Source organism: Neodiprion lecontei, chromosome 7 (genome assembly GCF_021901455.1).
Source record: "Neodiprion lecontei isolate iyNeoLeco1 chromosome 7, iyNeoLeco1.1, whole genome shotgun sequence".
NCBI lineage: Eukaryota > Metazoa > Arthropoda > Insecta > Hymenoptera > Diprionidae > Neodiprion > Neodiprion lecontei.
In genome coordinates, this window is record NC_060266.1 from 7,926,431 (window position 1) to 7,945,472 (window position 19,042).

The 19,042-nt window shown below is 35.1% G+C and overlaps 2 protein-coding genes across 10 annotated transcripts in view; one reads left to right on the plus strand and one right to left on the minus strand.

The window, feature by feature from the left end:
- Positions 1–8,198, plus strand: part of LOC107225964 (aryl hydrocarbon receptor nuclear translocator-like protein 1) — a 66,257-nt gene extending 58,059 nt beyond the window's left edge. For 6 of the 9 annotated variants that reach the window (XM_046744987.1, XM_046744984.1, XM_046744986.1 and 3 more), the window contains 6 exons: positions 82–220; positions 785–903; positions 977–1,059; positions 1,320–1,468; positions 6,192–6,339; positions 7,180–8,198. In XM_046744987.1, coding sequence (XP_046600943.1) covers positions 82–220; positions 785–903; positions 977–1,059; positions 1,320–1,468; positions 6,192–6,339; positions 7,180–7,364 — 823 coding nt within the window. In that variant the 3' untranslated portion in view covers positions 7,365–8,198. Of the gene's footprint in view, positions 1–81; positions 221–784; positions 909–976; positions 1,060–1,319; positions 1,469–6,191; positions 6,340–7,179 lie in introns of those variants that run through there. The other 3 variants (XR_006905254.1, XR_006905255.1, XM_046744990.1) reach the window with 2 other exon arrangements.
- Positions 8,199–14,734: 6,536 nt separating this feature from the next.
- On the minus strand, positions 14,735–17,931 carry LOC107225965 (DNA-directed RNA polymerase I subunit RPA43). The gene is made up of 4 exons (XM_046744991.1): positions 17,400–17,931; positions 17,086–17,228; positions 16,449–16,644; positions 14,735–16,357 (listed from the first exon to the last, which is right to left on the minus strand). The coding sequence occupies exons 1-4, from the start codon at positions 17,588–17,590 to the stop codon at positions 15,400–15,402; spliced, it is 1,488 nt and encodes a 495-aa protein (XP_046600947.1). The 5' UTR covers positions 17,591–17,931; the 3' UTR covers positions 14,735–15,399.
- Between the last annotated feature and the right edge of the window lie 1,111 nt (positions 17,932–19,042).

A 19,042-nucleotide genomic window follows, 5' to 3' on the forward strand; every position in this document is an offset into this window, starting at 1 on the left:
TTACAATTCTGAGAATGAGTCAAAACACTCGTGAATTTTAATAGCACATGATTACAACTTATTATACTTTTCGGATTTTAGAGTCACACTGGTGCTCGGCTTTCTTCCTCAAGAACTGTTAGGAACGAATATTTACGAGTATTACCACCGCGATGATATTTCGCACCTCGCAGAGTCCCACAAAGCGGCTCTCCAGACACGGGAAAAAGTAACCACGCAGGTGAATAATCAAGCATGTATTTTATCCCGCCGTTAAGGGAAGGGGATAAAACTTGGACGGTCCAAAACCATACCCATTTTTATGAGTTTCCTTTTAAATCGAACGAAAACACTTAGACCAGTTTGAGTTTGAGAGCATCGTTATTTACAGTTTTAAGAAAATTTTTTAACTTTTTCATCGATGTTAATAACAAAATGGCGGTATCGCGCATGTAAGTAGCGAACGATGCCGAACTCGAGGGCGTTTGCGGTGGCGCATTTCCTGACATAACTGTCCAGCTCGTAACAGATGGAAAATTTTTTTGAGTCAAAAACACGTTTTCGGGTTTGAATTCGAAGCTGAAATGTTAAAAAAAAAAAAATATGAACGTACACGATTATAGAAAATAATTTTTCATTAAATTTGTATAAAAGATTGTGTCAAAATTTCAATTCGATCGGATAAAAAATTGACCAAGAAATATCGCCCACCAGATTAAAACTTGTCGTTCGCTACTTGTATGCGCCATGTCGCCGTTTTGTTATTAATTTAAATGAAAAAATTGTAAATTGTTTATTCCATTAGGTGTACAGGTTCAGGAGCAAAGAGACCACTTTCGTCCGAATGCAGTCCGAGTTGAAGTCTTTTCGAAATCCTTGGACGAAAGACGTCGAGTCGCTGATAGCTAAGAACTCGGCAATTTTGTAAGGTGTTCGAACATTGAAATCTCCCAATTTTTTACTACGACAATGAATAATTTGAAATTTCATTTCTCAGTTCCGACGCGAGGCAAGTCGAAAGTAGCGCGGCAAAATCCGAAGACTCCAACGTTCAGGGAAACTACGATTATCTCGCCCAAAGTAATTATGACATTAAATCCACTGATTCATCAGGTATCAATCGAATATCTACTCCGTCTCTCGAGGTAGATAATCCACGCAATCCGCATGAATTTGATCATCCTTGACGCTTTGATAGTCAGCAATGTAAAATTTACCACTTTTCCAATACTTCACGGTGTTCAAATTTCACTTCTGCATGTTCCGACACTCGGATATGGTAATAAAAGGAATGGAAACGGTGGTTTTTTGATCACCACTATACGATTTTTCAAATCCAGGTAACGGTGGATTAGAAAGACTGATCCAAAATCACATAGAGGTGAGTAAAATCGGACGACAAATAGCCGAGGAAGCCTTGGACTCGCAACGGAAGAGTGAGGAATTCTCACCAGATCCCGGATCGGAGCCTACTTCCGGAAATACGGAGGTAAATTATCTTGGTATAACATGAAATGCACGTAACGCATGAATTTCTCTTGGCGATTTTTCATAAAAATCAGCTTGCCGCCAAGTAATTTCTAATTTTTTAAATATGTGAAACTTGGAGTGACCAACTTTCAACACATAAAATTTCAAAGTCGGTTGACGTACAAATAACAGAAAAAACGGACTCGGAAATTCAAATTTTTATCCCATGCCTTATGGTAAAATCATTTTTGAAGCGATTTTATTTAATAATTTTCTTACGTAAACATTTTGAATTCCTCCCAAGAATGAGCCAAATATGTCACAGATTATGACGATGATAAATAATACGAAAAAAGATTGGATTTACGAAGATTTTTACAAGATTTTCAATGTTTACGTCAAAAGTTGTGTTACGAAGTACGTGTTAATTTTGCAATATTCGGAAGAGTTGCGTCGTTCTTGGCAGTCAAAGAGTCTTCATAAGCGTTTTTATACGGTACCCTGTGAAAAATGCACCAAACCATAACAGATACTTTCCAATTTTCTTAAAATTGTGAAAAAAAACAACGGCTCTAATGTTTTTGGGGTCGCTGATTACAAACCATACGTCCAAAGTTTGAATTTCAAGATGGCTTATCCAATATGGACAGAAAGATTATGAAAAGTCGTCTGATTTTTATGAAAATTGGTTATCCGATATTATCAAGGTCATTGATTTCCAAGTCATGGTTACCTGGCCCGTTTTTCGACAATACGAAAATAAAGACAATTGAATATCAGCGTCTGCGCGGCGATGGTATTGAATATAAACTAAGGATTCGTCAGAAGTTTGTATATGATGGTGGTGCATAATTCAAAAGTAATAAGCTAAAATTTAATTTTCGTTCTTGGAAAACTAGAGAATAGTTTCGTTCCAAATATCGGCTGAATCGCCGGTCAAATCTGGTAAAATAGGTAAAGTTTCGTCCAAAAAACAATGCTCTTTCCACTTTTACAGAGTACCAATTTAGTAAGATACCACGAAAAAATTCAAGGTGGCCTTTGACTTTTGAGAAATGTGTACGACAGCTTTTGAGGTAATCGATCATAAATTTTCCGAAATACTTAGCGCTCACTGCACACCCCACCATACCCAGAAATACCTCAATTGGATTGACTTCGAATCGAAAAATACAACCCGAGCACAAAAAATTCAAAAAATCTACCCGAGAAATTTTTTCACATAGTCAAAATATATTTCCGAAATCGCTTACGAACGTTAGTTTTCGAATTTTTGCTACTCATATATTATATGTGGAATACTTCTTTCGAGACTTCGAAATTATCATAAAGAATAATGAACTTTTACGATTGAAGCAAAGTTGCAAGAAATGAATTAGTTTCATTATACACAATGGATGTTAGTAATAATTGATGTTCCAGTGAATAAACAATTGTTTCATCGCTAGGCTTAGTTACGAATTACTTTGAAAATTTTTTAATATTTTATCAATTGATAACAATGGATTAACTTCATTATTAGGAATTAATTTCACCATTATGCATTGCTTCAAAAATTAGCATCGTATTATTGATTTGATCGTTAATCATGCATTAGTCTGACTGTTTATTAATCATTCACTAACACTCTTTTTATGCTGCTTTTTGTAACGGATGAGAACTAAAACATGGAGACTTACGCAAAAATCTTGTCCCCTTCGCGAAAGTTCATGGAAAATAACTGCAGTCGCATTTCTAGAAGATCTACTGTTCGAGAAATTATAACCATTCCGGTTACCATTACGAGAAATTCAACTTTTTTTTCAATATACCATACCCGCCATTTTGAATTTGCGAATTTCGACCACGGATTCAAAATCAAAGACCCTAAGAATTTCGTATAGCCAATTTTCATGAAAATCCGACAACTTTTCGCATTCTACCTGTCCATATTGGAGCAGCTGGTTTTTTCACAGTTTTAAGCGGATTGTAAATTTGTGACACTCGATCCGACCTCCTGTACACTTTAACTCTAACGAAAAGAGTACCGAGCCGAAGAATCATTTTAAGAAGGTTTCCACTAGTATAGGTGGTGAAAAAGTGGGTGAACTTTGGAAATTTATATCTCGTCATATCTAGTCAGGATTTATTTCAATGCTTGATTAACTAAAGTATATAGATCGCGTCACACCTGAAAATTTAAAAAAAATGATAATCCACTAATACGAAGCTTTGCCATTGCCCATAATGTCAACTATTTTGCTCGATGACATGAAGTTTTGGGGTGCCCGCGATATCTCAAAAACGGTTCAACCGATCAACTGCAAATTTGGAGATGGTATTTTTGAATATTCTACTTGCCACGACTATAATTTTTCTTTCCCCCCTCTGAATTAAATTGGCAGAGCCATTTTTGAGATATCGTGAATACTGCAAAGCATCTCACCGAGATAGTTGACGTTATTGTCAATAACAATGCTTCCGATTGATTGATTCATTCTTCCGCATATACTTGCCCTCTTTTTATAGATAACAACAATCAATTTCAGTATGAAAGTTTTCCCAATAGACACGCAGAAACAAATTTCAATTTTTTTAAAATCGATGTTTAAAATGGAAGTTTGAATAAAGAATCGTAACATCGATTGTATCGTAAACGAATTTTTTTCTTTTGTTGATTAGATAATTCCGAGTTCATAGTCAATTTGATCAGTATATTTTCAATCAATATTAAATATTATACGAATTTTACTTTGGAAATTGCAAGTAGAATGGTAGTTTGGGTGCCCGGTCTAGTCTTGAATCTTCAGCTCCTGGATTTACTACAAGAAAATCAAACAATTATCAAAATGTAATCTCATCATCCTCACGCAGATTAAGATTACGTCTTCTCAAACTACATATTAACGTTTCAAAAAACACTCAGAATTCTACAGCTATTTATAACCAATCGAATTAAATAATTACCTTCACCTTTAGAAAACATTGTTATACGACTGGTGATCTCTACAACGATTAACGGTGTATATCACCTTTTTTATATTCTTCAATCCGTATAACGGCACTCTGTTCAATGAATTACAACACAAAATTATGTTACAAAAATAAGAAACTACTAATCATGGTGTACAAATTGTTTAAATGAGTCTTATTGTTAATGTATGAATTACATTGGATGGATCGCATGGTGTGTACACAGAAATATTATATTTTTATTCACATTGTGTGTTACGATTAAATTAAATGTTATTAGAGCCAGCAGGCCGTTTTAAGGGATGTACAGAATTGGGCAGCAGAAATTACTTTCGTCATTTCATTACCCGTAAATTACAATTACTGTGAATAACTGTAATATTTAGTAACTAATTACAATTGCGGGAAATAATTATAAATTTTGATTTACCAATTACAGTTAGTATAAACAATTGTAATTTTATGATTATCAACTACAATTACTCGAAATAATTGTAATTTTTTTGTTGTCAATTAAAATTACTTGAAAAAATTGTAATTTTTTTGCTACTAATTACAATTACTTGGAACAATTGTAATTTTTCTGTTATCCATTACAATTAATGGAAATGATTATGTTTTTTTTTCAAATTTCAATTGTTTTTCATAATTTATTTAAACAAATTACCTTTGGAAACGTAATGTCGAATTCTCAACATAATTTCAAATTCCGAAAACATCGGGAACTTCATGGAGCTTACATATTCACATTGACTGGTCAAGCAAATTATTTAAACAAATTAATTTTTCAAAGTAATGTGAAATCCTTGATCAGCTACCCAAAAAACTTTGGTAACCATAGCCCATTCACATATTGACTGTAAAAGACTCGTTCCGATCACACCATTTGAATACTCCAAAAACGGAGTAAATTTATTTGTCTATTTGTTATTATTTCACAGGAATAACGTTAGAGAAAAAAATTCAATTGGACCACATCGTGTGGTTTACAATTACTCAAAAGAATTTTAATAATGTCTGATTTAATTACAATCACTGAGGATAATTGAAATGATTTCTGATTAAATTCCAATCACTGAAAGTAATTTTGATAAACTTTGATTAAATTCAAATTACTCAATGTAATTTTAATGAAATCCAATTCAATTACAATTACTGGAAATAATTTCGATGGACTCTGAGTCAAATACAATTATCAAAAGTAATTTCACTGAACTCCGATTCAATTATTATTACTGAAAATAATTTTAATGAAATTCAATGTCATTAAAAATTATCCTTAGCGATTTGTAATTGTTAATTTTTTATTACAATTTTGCCCAACACTGGGGATGTAAAGCAATCCGCTTCTCCCAGCTACTCATATTTACCAACTTTTCTTTTAAATTAACAATAAGGACGAACATTTCGTACACATTGATTAGTGGTTTCTAATTTTTTTAAATCGATTTCAATAAACAATCGTTCTGAGAAAGGCCCCCACTCGGGCCGAAACGTTAACAAAAATTTTATTACCGTGTGTTGACCTTCGTTATATCCAAGAATGCAACTCTGTTCATCATATTGCGGTCAAGAATTACCTTTTTACATAATTATTCTACTTTACTTAATTGATACACTGAGAAACAAAAAGGCTAACCAGAATAATAAAACAAAATAAACTGAAATATACGAGTATCGTTAACAGTCAAGTTATAAATTTCCAATTCTCATCTATTTTTTCAACTGTCCATTGACGATTTCGTCGAAATTCTACTCAGCGATGTATAACTTATTCTATCAACTCACAGGCGCAAATATCGACGACAGTTTTCCCCGAAGGAGTAATAGACATATCGGTACCCGGAGTCGGAAGTGACAACAGCAACAGTGATTTGACGCCATCTTTTACCCAGATAAGAAACAACGTCCAATTGAGCAGCATATCTAACGATCAAGGTTGCAATTCAATCTCATTATTCTAAAGATGTGTAGGAAAAGTTTTTTTTTTTTTTTTTTTTTACGCAATAATAATGCCAAAAAATTTATTCGGATATTTGGACTAACAATTATTGCTGAAATGTACTTCTTGGCGCTGTAATTATCGCGTGAGACAAATTATTTTTTTTGCGATGTTTGTATCTAGCACTGCGTGTAGAATTGCGCATTTTTACATCAGAGATACGTACACTGAGAGAAATTTTTAGTTCCGGTTACCGCTCAGTTCTTAACTATTTTCATTTTTTACCACAATATAAAAATACAGTTCTAGGTAGAAAATGAAAATTAGTTTCATAACTGTTTTCCAGAAAGTCTAGTATCCGTTTCTATTCTTTCTCATTACGATCACTGTTACTATATTTTCTTGGAACAATTGCGAAAATTTAATGCTTGGGCAACAATAAATTGACGTCAAAGCCTTGTTTAACTAAAAAAGTAGAGTAAACCTCACAAACTGATTTTGCGTTGGAATTACCAAAAAAGGATCGACAGTAGCGCAAAATGGTTACGCGTACCTCGTTTTTCGTAATTCCAACAACATTCAAACAGTTTTTTTTTTTTTTTAAAGATACTTGTTTTACTGAATTTTTCTAGTTACTATAACAAATGAATTTTTTTTCAGTTTAGACTTTGTTAACAATCGACATAAATGACGGTTCACCCGTTCGAGAAAGTGACTGTAGCATTGTAAAGAAACTACACCATCGATGACACGAAGGACACTTTGCTTCGAAGTTTAACTTTTCTTTCAACATCATCTTACCGCCGGCTGTCAACTTTCTGTCTTACCATTTTCAGGAGTCTCGCCCGACGAAAGTATGATGGAGATGATCGGTGACTCCATTATCAACGAATCTCCAAATCCGACACTGACTGATGGCAACGACGAGGCAGCGATGGCTGTTATCATGAGTCTCCTCGAGGCTGATGCAGGTTTAGGAGGTCCGGTAGATTTTTCTGGGCTACCCTGGCCGCTTCCATAAGTTAAGACTGTATTTTAACGTATGTAAATGTGATAACTTCATGTACCGAAAATAGTGCAATTTTCAAGAAGGATTGTCGCTGTGCGCTTACCGCGTTTGCAAAGGTGTTTGAATGCTTTTTACATCGCGCCAAAACGAGCTTGGCTCACTTCAGAATAATACTCTTAATGGTAAAAATGTTACGATGTTCAAAGTTGTACAGGCGACGATAGATAATTGTAATTGTAATATAAGTATAGATTTATGCGTATGCGTGCGCGTGTGTGTGCGTGCGTGTGTTTATTAAAACAAGTGTCGCCTGTACCATATCAGGTCTCTGCGATTCGGTGATTATTAATCTTTCCCATAATTCGATTTTTCGATTTTGCAGTTAATCGGTTCTTCAATTAATTGAAAATCATTCCGCTCAGCGAATCATTTCTTAATTTAATCGATTCATCGGTTTATTTGGCTGCTTTTCCGATAAATCAATCAATCGAGTGTTCTATTTATTTGTACAATAGAAAATTATTGCAACACGCGATGAATTTTTATCACAAAAGCGAAATAGGGTGATCTCCATAAATGTGTAAGTACTTAATTAGTAATCATGACCATACATGTGTAAATATATAGATAATATGTGTATACGTACATAAATATGTATGCGGTATATTATGTATAGTGCGCTGTCAAGTGATGCATACCTGATTATATTATAGGGATTACGAATAGTTGATGATTGCTGAATATTAAGCCGGATTGAATTTTTTACTCTTTATGTAATTTATACTTCTAAGAAAATATCCCTTCTAGTTTTATTTAGCAAATTGAATAAAATCTTTCTTTTCTTAATTCTTTCCGTTTTTTGACAAGTTCATTTTTATTTTTACTTCAAATGTCAATGAATAAATTGGATCGGATTTTAAATGCAAAGTGCTGATTATCTGCGAATAGTTGTCATTACGTAATAATTACTCAAAATAGATGTTGTATGTGAACATTGTGAACTCTGGAAAAACTTTTTTCTCCACATATCTGTAAAATCAAATCTTTTATACGTCAAAATATGTCTTTACTTTCATGCCAACCCTTTTTAATATTTTTTAACATGACTTGACTAGTTCTGTAATGTCGTTTTTCCGTTATTTTTTATTTATTTAAACTTACCTATTTGTCTTCAATTAGCATGTATTCTTCAACTTTTTAGAAGGAAAATCTTTTATTCTCTACCAAGTTGGTGCGTAGTGATGTCAAGACGTGAGGGATTTTTTTCAGATAATTTACCTAGTTCTTTTTTTTTTTAATTCTTATCTGTTCGGAATATCTTCTAATTTCTATTACGAGAAGTTCGCAGAAAAAATTTTTAGCAGGGAAATAATATTATGGAATATTTTGAATGCAAGAGAAAAATACGTCTAAAGACACAAATTCCCTATCCAAACCTGAAATAATTTGTAAGGTTTTTTTTTGGCGCATGCACACTCTCGAATAACTTAATGTTACGCATTGTATAATTGAGCGCAAGTTATCTAACAATACGTCCAATTTTACGTGCTCTCAGTGACACCTTCGTTGCTTCTCAACTTTATAATCATCGGAGATCACCGACTTTCCGCACTTGTAACACAATGCACTATTCTCACGCAATGACCTTTATGCAAAATAAGATTGTCCACGCTTTCATGTAGATATTAAACAAATATCGATAAAAATAAGACATCCTTAATACACTGTGAAAAAGAATCGTTCTTTCGAAAAAGATTACTTGATGAAGGTAAAAAAAAAAAAACAAACAATATGTTGCTGCGAATGATTCTCATTGAGGCAACGAAAGATTTCGTGGAATCAACTAGCCAGTGTAGGTTTTGGGAAATAATTAAAGATTTGACGAGATCAAGTAAAATTAAGTTCGAGCAACAATAGTATATTGTGTTATGAGTGCGGAAAGTAGGCAATTTCCGATAACGATGAGCGTTAAGTTTGCAGCGTAATATTAAGTTATTCGACAATGCGCATGCGTCAAAGGAAGCCCTTGTGTGTAAAGTGTAACATTATAATAGTACGCGTGCCCGAATCTTGTTTTACCGCATTGTTTGGAAATTGGACATCTTACGCATGTTCCACAGGCTAAAAAAATTTAACCTTCCAAGCAAGTGTCAGGAGAAATATTTTTTTCGCCACCCGCAAAATAACGTATGTTTCGCTGAAACAAATTTTTTCTCAGTTAAATAAATTGCGATGAGTCTCTTTCAGGAAGACGTTTCTACCGAATTATTCATCTTTGGAAAATTACGTCGAAGACGAACACCAGATTTATCCAAATAAAAGATGAGGTCAACTTATCTGTAAGATGATTAACTTAGTTAAAATTATCTGAATTACGTACAACACTGCTTACAAAGAATATCGAACGATGTCAGTTTAAGTCTGCGGAATTTCGTAGGCATAATTAATATAACCTCACGATCTGTTATTGTTGACAATTCGAGTATTCGATGTTACGTGCAAGTTTAGTCGTATAGTTATGTTAACCAAGTTATACCGAAGTTAGTATCTTTTATCGTAAGTAAATTATTATAAGTTGACATGTATTACAATAAATAAGTTGATAAGCGTTATCACTGGAATACAGCGTGATTGGTAAAACCCGCACCATCATGTTTCAGTTAATTCATCAAAAACTAAGCCTTAGATGTCTAGAACCAAATTTAAGGGTTGACTCGTGGTTAAACCACTTTTAAATGGGAGCCATTTGATGTCAGCTAATGAGTATTAATTAAGAAACTATTCAACACTCAAAATTGCTCGAAGGCACTGCGGGCTTATTTCCAATAAGAAATAGACTAGTACCAAATAGCATGCGCTTTACCAATCGCGTTGTACGGCGCATAATTGTGCTACTTACAATATTTGACGAATGGATAATTGTAAATGGTAATTCTTTGCGTGTACAATAATTACAGAGGACTAAGGCTGTGAACAGTGGTTCTATTTCACCGATTTCAATCGAGTTCAACATAGCAAGGTGATTAATATCCGTTTGTCTGTATTTAAAATACTAATAATGGGGTAGTACTTACAGTAATGTCAATATCGCATATTATGTATAACTTCCCAGACAGCACACTTGTCGTCTGAAAGATGTCTAAAATAACATTAATAACAACAACAAGAACAACAACGACGACAACAACAACAAAAATAATAATAGTAATCACTACCAACACCCGTTATAACTGATGGCTGTCTAACGTCCTTGGCCTGAGTCGATTAGAAGCAGACGAAATCGACACCAGCGCTTCGATAGCCTCAATGGAACTAACGAATCACGTGGTTTACTGTGTACGTACATTGGTTAAAAGTGACAGAACCACGTGACTAAATCTGTTTCTGATTGGCCATCAACCACGTGACCCGTTAGTTTAACTTCGAGTATTGCAGGGCTAGTGTCAGTTTTTGGGGCTTCTAATCGGCAAAAGCTGCTGTGTGCTGCAAGCATAGGAGTCAGCCATCCAGCTAATATAGAGATTAGTCCCGGTGCTACAGACGATAGGGTATATCTAACGTCCCCATAAGCCGTTAGGCTTGTGCGGGGTACAGGAGGGAATGAATTAGCGATCATCATTATGCCTATGCAGCGGTCTCAAGGTGTTTAATAGAAACGCACGCATTCGCAGGACAAGGAAAACTACAGAAAACCTTGCCCAAGTATAGGCAGACCCGATTTGAACTTTAGCTCGCCGATTCGGTGCCTGAATGACGTGACCGTTTCAGAATTTTTGGGAGTTGTCGCTTAGGTTGAGGTCTCGCACGCTGCGCTACTATATGATCGGTAAAAGACGCCCTATGTTAATTCGGAAAGATGTCATTCAGTTTTGCCTGAGAGACACCTAAAAGATGTCTACAAGATGGCGAATGTAACGTTTCGTGATTTCTCTTCGCTGTCAAAGATAAGATATTTTGAAGACATATTTTGCTGGACGGCCTAAGGGCGTCTCGAATAATAAGATGTCATTTGTTTGAGGTTATGAAGACAGTCGTTTTCTTTTACACCAATTTCCTGATACACATCGATACAATGTTATATTATGGTTCAAGTTGATCAAATGCAAAGTGAAATGTATACCGCATAGCATTGGTTCGATCGACTCCACCCAGGCTAACAAATTCCTGCAACAAGAAAGCATCTAATTTTCAATAATTGATACAAATACCCCGATTTGCGTGAATTACAAAGGTTAGGTGAGCAACAGTGAACTAAGACAGTGTGTGGAATATCTGAAGGTGTTCATTGACTAGAGATACCGAATGTTGTACTCAACGAAAGGGACACCCAGACAGTACAAAACTTAAAGTCGTGAACAAGATGTCTAACGGATGTGTGATGCCCCATTTTCTGACGCCTAAAACATATCTTCTTGCCTAAAAAATATCCGTGGGGCCTTATAGACTTGAAAAAATGACGGATAAGATATAAGACATCCTTTAGGCGTCTTCTGACGACTTCAAGTTTTGGGCTGTTTGGGCGCTTATTAATCATAAATGCTCATTTTCTCGTTGAATGTTTCGTAGATCACAATGAATCAAATAAAAAAATACCGACTACGAACGACGCGCTGAGTCTGGATTTTTATGGGCAGTAAAATGCTGAAGCAATATTTTGTTACCCAGGAAAATTCAGATTGAGATCGAGACGGCCAAAGGTAGGTTTGTTGGACTTCTGTATGGACAGCGCGCGATCTGTTTGAATCATCGAGCTCATGCCTCATACACAGCTCGATGATTTTATTCGAGATGCAGATCAATCCAACGGTGAGAAAGCACGTGAAGAAAATTAGGCTTCGAAGCGTTTTAAATACGTCTTTTCGACAAATCAAAATCCATATCTTCGAATCGTCCTAGGGAAGGCACTTTTATGATAACTTTTTGCTTTGTCTGAAAGACAACTTTGCAATATGTGTGTTGTCTGAGTTACTTTCGAATGATGATAACTATTCCTATGACTCATTATGTGTGTAATGAAAGAATAAGTACAGAGGTGGGTTATTGTTATTTCGACAAATGTGCATTCAACTTTTTTGGATGAATTTTTGTCGAAAAATATCCCTCGATGTTGTAACGTTAAATTGCTGTTACCCTCAGTTGAGGACTTATCGTTGACACTTTCGCGCAATCCCCTAACTAGCCTGAATTTAATTAAATAGTAGAAAAAGATACTCTTTGGGTATCAGACGCTTCAGCGTCAAATTTTAGCCAAAAAGGAACGGCACGATAGGATAATAATCAAGGAATTCATTGTACGGGGTTGGCAAGGCTAAGGTACTTAACGCGAACTGGTAGCGTGGCGGTAGTTAAAGGCAGCTAGCGATAAATAAATAAATAAGCTCCAGTCAAAGGAAATTAACAGGTCAATTAGTCGAATATTGTTGATTGAATTTACAAGTTTCGAGTCAGTTAAGAATTCACTAGGTTTTATTCAACAAGTGAACAACAATTAACAGCTCGGACAATATTGGCTCGCGTTATTATTGGAAGTATAAAGTGAAACGATACATAGCTCTTAACAAAAGATGACAACTGACAGGGAAAATTAGACATATAGGTCGATCGGTATAAGCGATATAATAAAAATAATGTACTCAAAATTACACGTCACTGGGCGACGTGATTTTACCAACTTTTCCAAGAATGACCCTACAGTAATTATTAGTCTCTTGATTGGAAATGAGAGAGTACGAACTACACTTGAGATCGATAGTTGTCGAACTTGACGATAGCTCGGAGCTGTAGTGACAAAAGAAATAGACAAAATTTGCGGTAGATGGTAATTGACAAAGTGACAAGAGAGATTGAAGTTAATTAACAATTCACAAAAATCGGCAACTTCGAGGAGAGATTATCAAATAAAGTAAATTGCGGAAGCCAATTTACGAGAGGATTTTCAATAGACAGTCGAACTGATGAATTACGATACTTAAAAATTCAGGAAACAATTCACAGAGAAATTTTTGCATAAAACTTACAAGAAATTACGAGATACTACGTGAGATTACGATATTTCGAGATATGTGAGATTTTAGAAAATATGCAGAACACATCTTATTATAGCAAAATTAGAGATGACACAAAGATACGGTATTACGAAGAATTGGGTGAGATATTGCAGAGAATCAGGTAATGATACATAATCGCTAGAACAAAATAGAAAAAGATACGGTAGTATTCGGCGGCTTAATCTACGTTCAGACGTATTTCAACTCGTACTCCAATTAGGAACTCGATTTACGATAAAAATTCATGCACAATAGCAAATAAAAAATAATAGGCGGTACAGGAAATAAAATATAATACAAGCACTACTGGTACAGAAATGAAAAGAAAGGAAAGATAAAAGATAGCTCAACATACTATAGAAATTACATAAGCAGCCTAAGAGAGAACTGCGAGAAAATCAGAGAAATTCAGATATATGAGAGAGACTTATTTGGTAGTTAAGAAGTCGCTCAAGGATACGGAATTAATTGATCAAGGAAATGATGCAGTTACACAACGGCTTGCAATTAGTGCAAATCGGAGTCGTGGACCATGATTGACAAAGATATTGGCATCACGCGATGCATCCAAAAGATAATTAACATTGAGTTTACAAAGAATAAGTTATAACTAGTAGTTTACTGTCTAACTTGTATAGAGTTCGCTTGAAATATCCCACCAAGGACACGTTTTACGCGAGTTTCCTTCAGTTGCGTGCCCTTGTGACGGCTTGTCCTAAAATGGCGCGTTACAATTTATACATGAGAGTTTGTCAAGATCTTAAAATTTTTTACCAAAAATATCGTTCCATCCAAGTATTTACATGTGCGAAATACCGATTTAATTTTTTGCTATAGATTTGCAAGTTGTACGTCTTTCCGGCAATAGAATTTTTTGAAAATCTTTACACAATCTTCGAATCAGTACGAGTTTTAACTATTACTTGTATACATGGATAGTCTATTTCCAACATCATCCTTTTGTCGGAAACTTATGATTCACAATTTCTTTAGCTTCGCTAACCAAGTATAAGGTTGTGAAATGAATGCAGTTTACGAAATTCGTTCAGATTATTAAAATAAATTTTGTACTAAATTCTGTAGGTTTGGCTGATATCATTCAGTAAGTACAGTCATTTTCACGATTATGATACAATATTAGTCACTTAAAGATAAGCATGATAATTTACAATTTTCGGCATGATACAACAGTTCACTATATTCTATATAAGATTTCACAAGTCGTTTTCACAAAGTGTGAAAACTTGATTAAGGGTTTCGTATCACACGAATTAGGAAGTATAGTATAAAATATGAATATAAATACACTTGAAAAGGTGTAATATATCTGTTTAATTATCGTTTAATCTTTTTTATTAAATAATTTTCACGTATATATACATTAGGCAAAGGCAAAGAATTACTGTAACCAGGTTCTGAGCGTACAGAAAATAAAAACCGTGCACGTGCGATTGTTTGTAATTCTTCCAGATCTTACCCTTTGCAAATAAAACTTTGTTTCTCGTAGGGGTACTTAAAACTGCGTGAAAATTCATCATATGTAATTCTATACTGCACGTATTATTTGGCTACATATTGCGTGTTCCTGATGTATTCATCTTACATTCGAAATTTGTGTAAATAATTAAGGGGCGCCCTGGTCGATTTCGACGTTGTCGTATATATCTCTAAATATCGAAGTCCGCGTACATTAAATGCGGAAAAGTGCTATTCTATACACAATTGTGATAAAAAAACACGCCAACATATTTTCATTCGACGCAGAAATAAAGAAATGACTCGGATTCTACAAAATCGAAATAGTAAATTCGTGGAATTCGTGTCATATTTTTATTTCAGCACCAAATAAAATGCATTGGAGTGTTTTTGTTCAGAGTTGTGTATAGAATGGGGCTGTTAAGTCCAGTTTTCGCGTTCAAGGTACGCGGATTTCAGTAATTAGATAATTAGAGATATATACAATATCGAAATCAATCAGGGCGCCCCCTTAAGCTGTAGCTTCAAGTTTCTAACGATATTGCTTCGGTTTTGATTTTATATTTCTTCTTACTCTTGTTCTCGCTAAAATCATTCTCTATTCTTATATTTCCGTTCGGCATGCTTATATCGGATTCATTTTCCAATGCAAAAACTTCAAGTTTCACTTTATGTTTTTTTTTTCTTCTTTCATTTGGCAGTTCACTTTGCTTTGTTTTATTTACATCAGACTCTGCTTCAGATGATAAGACTTCAGCTTTTATTTTGTGAATTTTCGTACTTTGCTCGTTGCCTGATTCAGTTTTCATCTGATAAGCATTTCGCTCATACATACCTGACTCAATATCGCAATATGTTACTTCAACTTCGGCTTTAGGTTTCAAACTTTTTTTTACACAAGTTTTATCATCGATATGTTCTCTTTTCAATTTCTTAGATTTTGGAGGCAAAGTTTCTTCAACCACATCACTGTTTTCTGAAATATGCCTTACACTTTTCTCCAGGTCTGCAGAAGTTTCTTCCATCTTAACTTTATTCCTCTTTTTCTTTTTCGTAGGAACTTCATCTCTGTTAGTTTCTTTCTTCAATATTTTGGATTTTGGATATAATTCGTCGTCAATATCTCTGTCCTCATTGATCGGATCCTCCCCGTACAAATCAAGCTTAATTTCTGGGAATGAAATATTAGTTTTAGCCTTGTGTTTCTCCATCTTCTTCGCGTGAATTTCATCCTCGCTGTCATCATTTTCCAACTCTTTCAGCTTTCTGGGCAATAATTTTTCGTCAATATCACTATCATCCCTCGTGTGAATAACTTTATTTACTCTGCTTTTACGATCGACAACAAATTCATTAGAATCTTCTTCACCCTCTTCGTCACTGTATGAAAATTTTATTGCATTTGGCTTGGCTACAGGTTCATCATCTTCATCGACAGCATCAAACGTATCGTCCAATGGCTTACAATTCCGCAAATAATTCCTGTGACAAATAAAGTGAATTTATGTCAATCTATTTCAATTCTATTCAAGCAATCATTCGCTATCATTGCAGACACGAAACTGTTACTTACTCAGCATCCATAGAACCTCTAATATATGGCAATCTGCCTTTGAGTTCCAGATACGTTATGGTAAATCTAACTTCTTGTCCTATCTGGGTATAAAAACCTGGCCAATTTTCATCTTCGTCTGGTCTTGGTATAGACACATTGAACACTTTATTCAGTAATATGCCGACATGATCTTGGCTCTTTTTGTTGACAATACCTAAAAAAAATTATTTATACGCCAATCACATACTTTGGTACAAAATAGGAAAAAACTAAGTCAAAGCATATCATTTGCTACTCACATTTATGATTCAGAAATTAATTTTGCACGACTGATTACGTGAGTAAGAAAATTAAACCCAGCCACTTACGGCGATATTTTTTGAAAATGTGTTGCTCAATTCATGATGCAAACTAACAACGCAAAATCATGAAAATAGTCAAGTGTTCGGACATGATTTTGCTCCACAGCTGCACGATTATCAAGTTTGTTCAGAACTTAATTTTATTAGCTTTCAGAGATATTTTTCCTTATCAAGTGTTATTAGCAAAAGAAATTTTAATATATTGGTTACTCAGAACCTGAGAATTCATTGATTTTCTTCAATTACAAAAAAGAACAACTTTCCGTATTTTTTGATGTATCAGCTAGAGGTACCTTTTAATTCATCTCCAATGTTGGGTCTGAAGATGTAGAAGTCAGCTTCAATATCAACGTGAATGAAGCATGCGTCGTTCAGGATTGTTGCCACTTTATTTAATATTTTTGGATTCTTGTAAGACAGAATAATTCCATTTAATCTGAAACAAATGAGAAAACACTCATTGTCAATATCTATTGAAATATATCGATAGTTACATATTAATCTCGTTTTACACGCTAAAAGCTGGACTAAACCCTTAGATATAAAATTTACACTCTAGGAATGAATTCATGATACTTCAATTATTTAACTATTCGATGTGGCTTACTTTGCATCGTAGGAGTTTAACGTAGAGCCCAAAATTTCCTTCAGCGCAGTGTTCAAATTACTAAGATGGAACGGATGGAGTCCCAGGTGTTTTTTACATCGTTCGAAATAGACGTGTGAATCCTCGTCTTCGAGGAGTCCTCTCAACTCCAACAGTGTCCACGTCTTTGCATCGATCACTTTACCTGCCATTTGGCGCGATATGTTGGGAGAACTCAGTACTCACGTCTTTTTACCACCGTATAATGTATTTTCACTTATTTTGTACCCGAATCACATGCAGTGCACATCAATAGCTTCTACCGCCGTTGATTTTCATAACCTAACTTATTTCACGACACCCACATTACACCGAGCATGGAGACTAGAGTACAGTCTCCATGGCACCGAGCTACAATCAGTACATCTGCGATTTCGCTCTTCAGTCATGGATTCGAAAACCTGCTAGTCGGACTTGCGTGTCGAAAACATCGAATAGCTACTTCTTATGTGAACAGCGGGTCCGAAGGAATTCTGCAATTTCAGCACAGCCAACCTGTACCGACAGTCGTTATTTGTTGTCTAAAAATCTCAAGCACTGTACTCGATAAGAAGGGTCGAGGCATACGGGCAAAAGAATGGTATACATTTTGGTGCAGTTACGGGTCTATAAAATTAACATTCAATAACGCTCGGATGATAAAATAAGATTTTCATTACTCCGTGGTAGATGCCAGAGTTATGCCCACTGATCTCTATGTTATCCCTGGTCTGCACATACGCTTGAAGTGGGGTCTTAAAGTGCTCCATTAAGGCTGATGTGTAGCCGAGTTTTTTACGAACTTTAAGCGCCTCCCACTTAAAGATTTTCTGAATCCCACTTAAGCTCAATTTTCAGCGAGAAGTAGCGCCAACCAGCCCCCTGACACACGGTGCCAAAAGTGGTTCGCAAAATGTCCCTCGATTCTGCCGTCAATTTCCACCACTAGTGGCGCTAGTAGTTACCTGACGAGCTTGCGCGCGGTCAGCGAGGGCAGCGAGCGTGTCAGAAGTCTACTACTAGCGCCACGTAGAGGAACTAAAAAACGGGGACAAGACGCGTACAATTTTCTAGTATACAAGCAGTGGTGAGTGTCAGGGGGCTTGTGTCAACCGTACCGACATGACAGATATATTGAAATCTCGCGTGGTTTGAACCCGTTCTTGTTCTTTGTGCCTTATTCTTTTCTTCGGTCGGCATTTTGTCGTAACCAAGTTTGGTACATATTTATTACTTGAACAATTATTGATATGAAAATATAATCCATGTTGAAGTATCACCAGGGTTTACAACAAACAAAATGCGTTTCGAATTACAGATGAGAGATATGTTGATTATAAGCTATTCAAAAAATGGAAAATAAAAGATAGATAGGTGATTATTAATTAATGAATAAAATTGCGGAGAACATTGCATTATATTGTTTCATATATTGTATTACTGAGGTTATAAACACTAACTGACAGTTCTTATGTTCTTCTCGTTACTCCGTTTGATGGCTAACAAGGCTTTCTAACCTTCAATTGCTACACAGTTCTTGTTTTAAATTCGTTGACCCAACACAGTTGCAGGCTTACCAACTCGAAATAAATTTTTGTCATTAAAGTACTGTGTGTAGCTGAGTA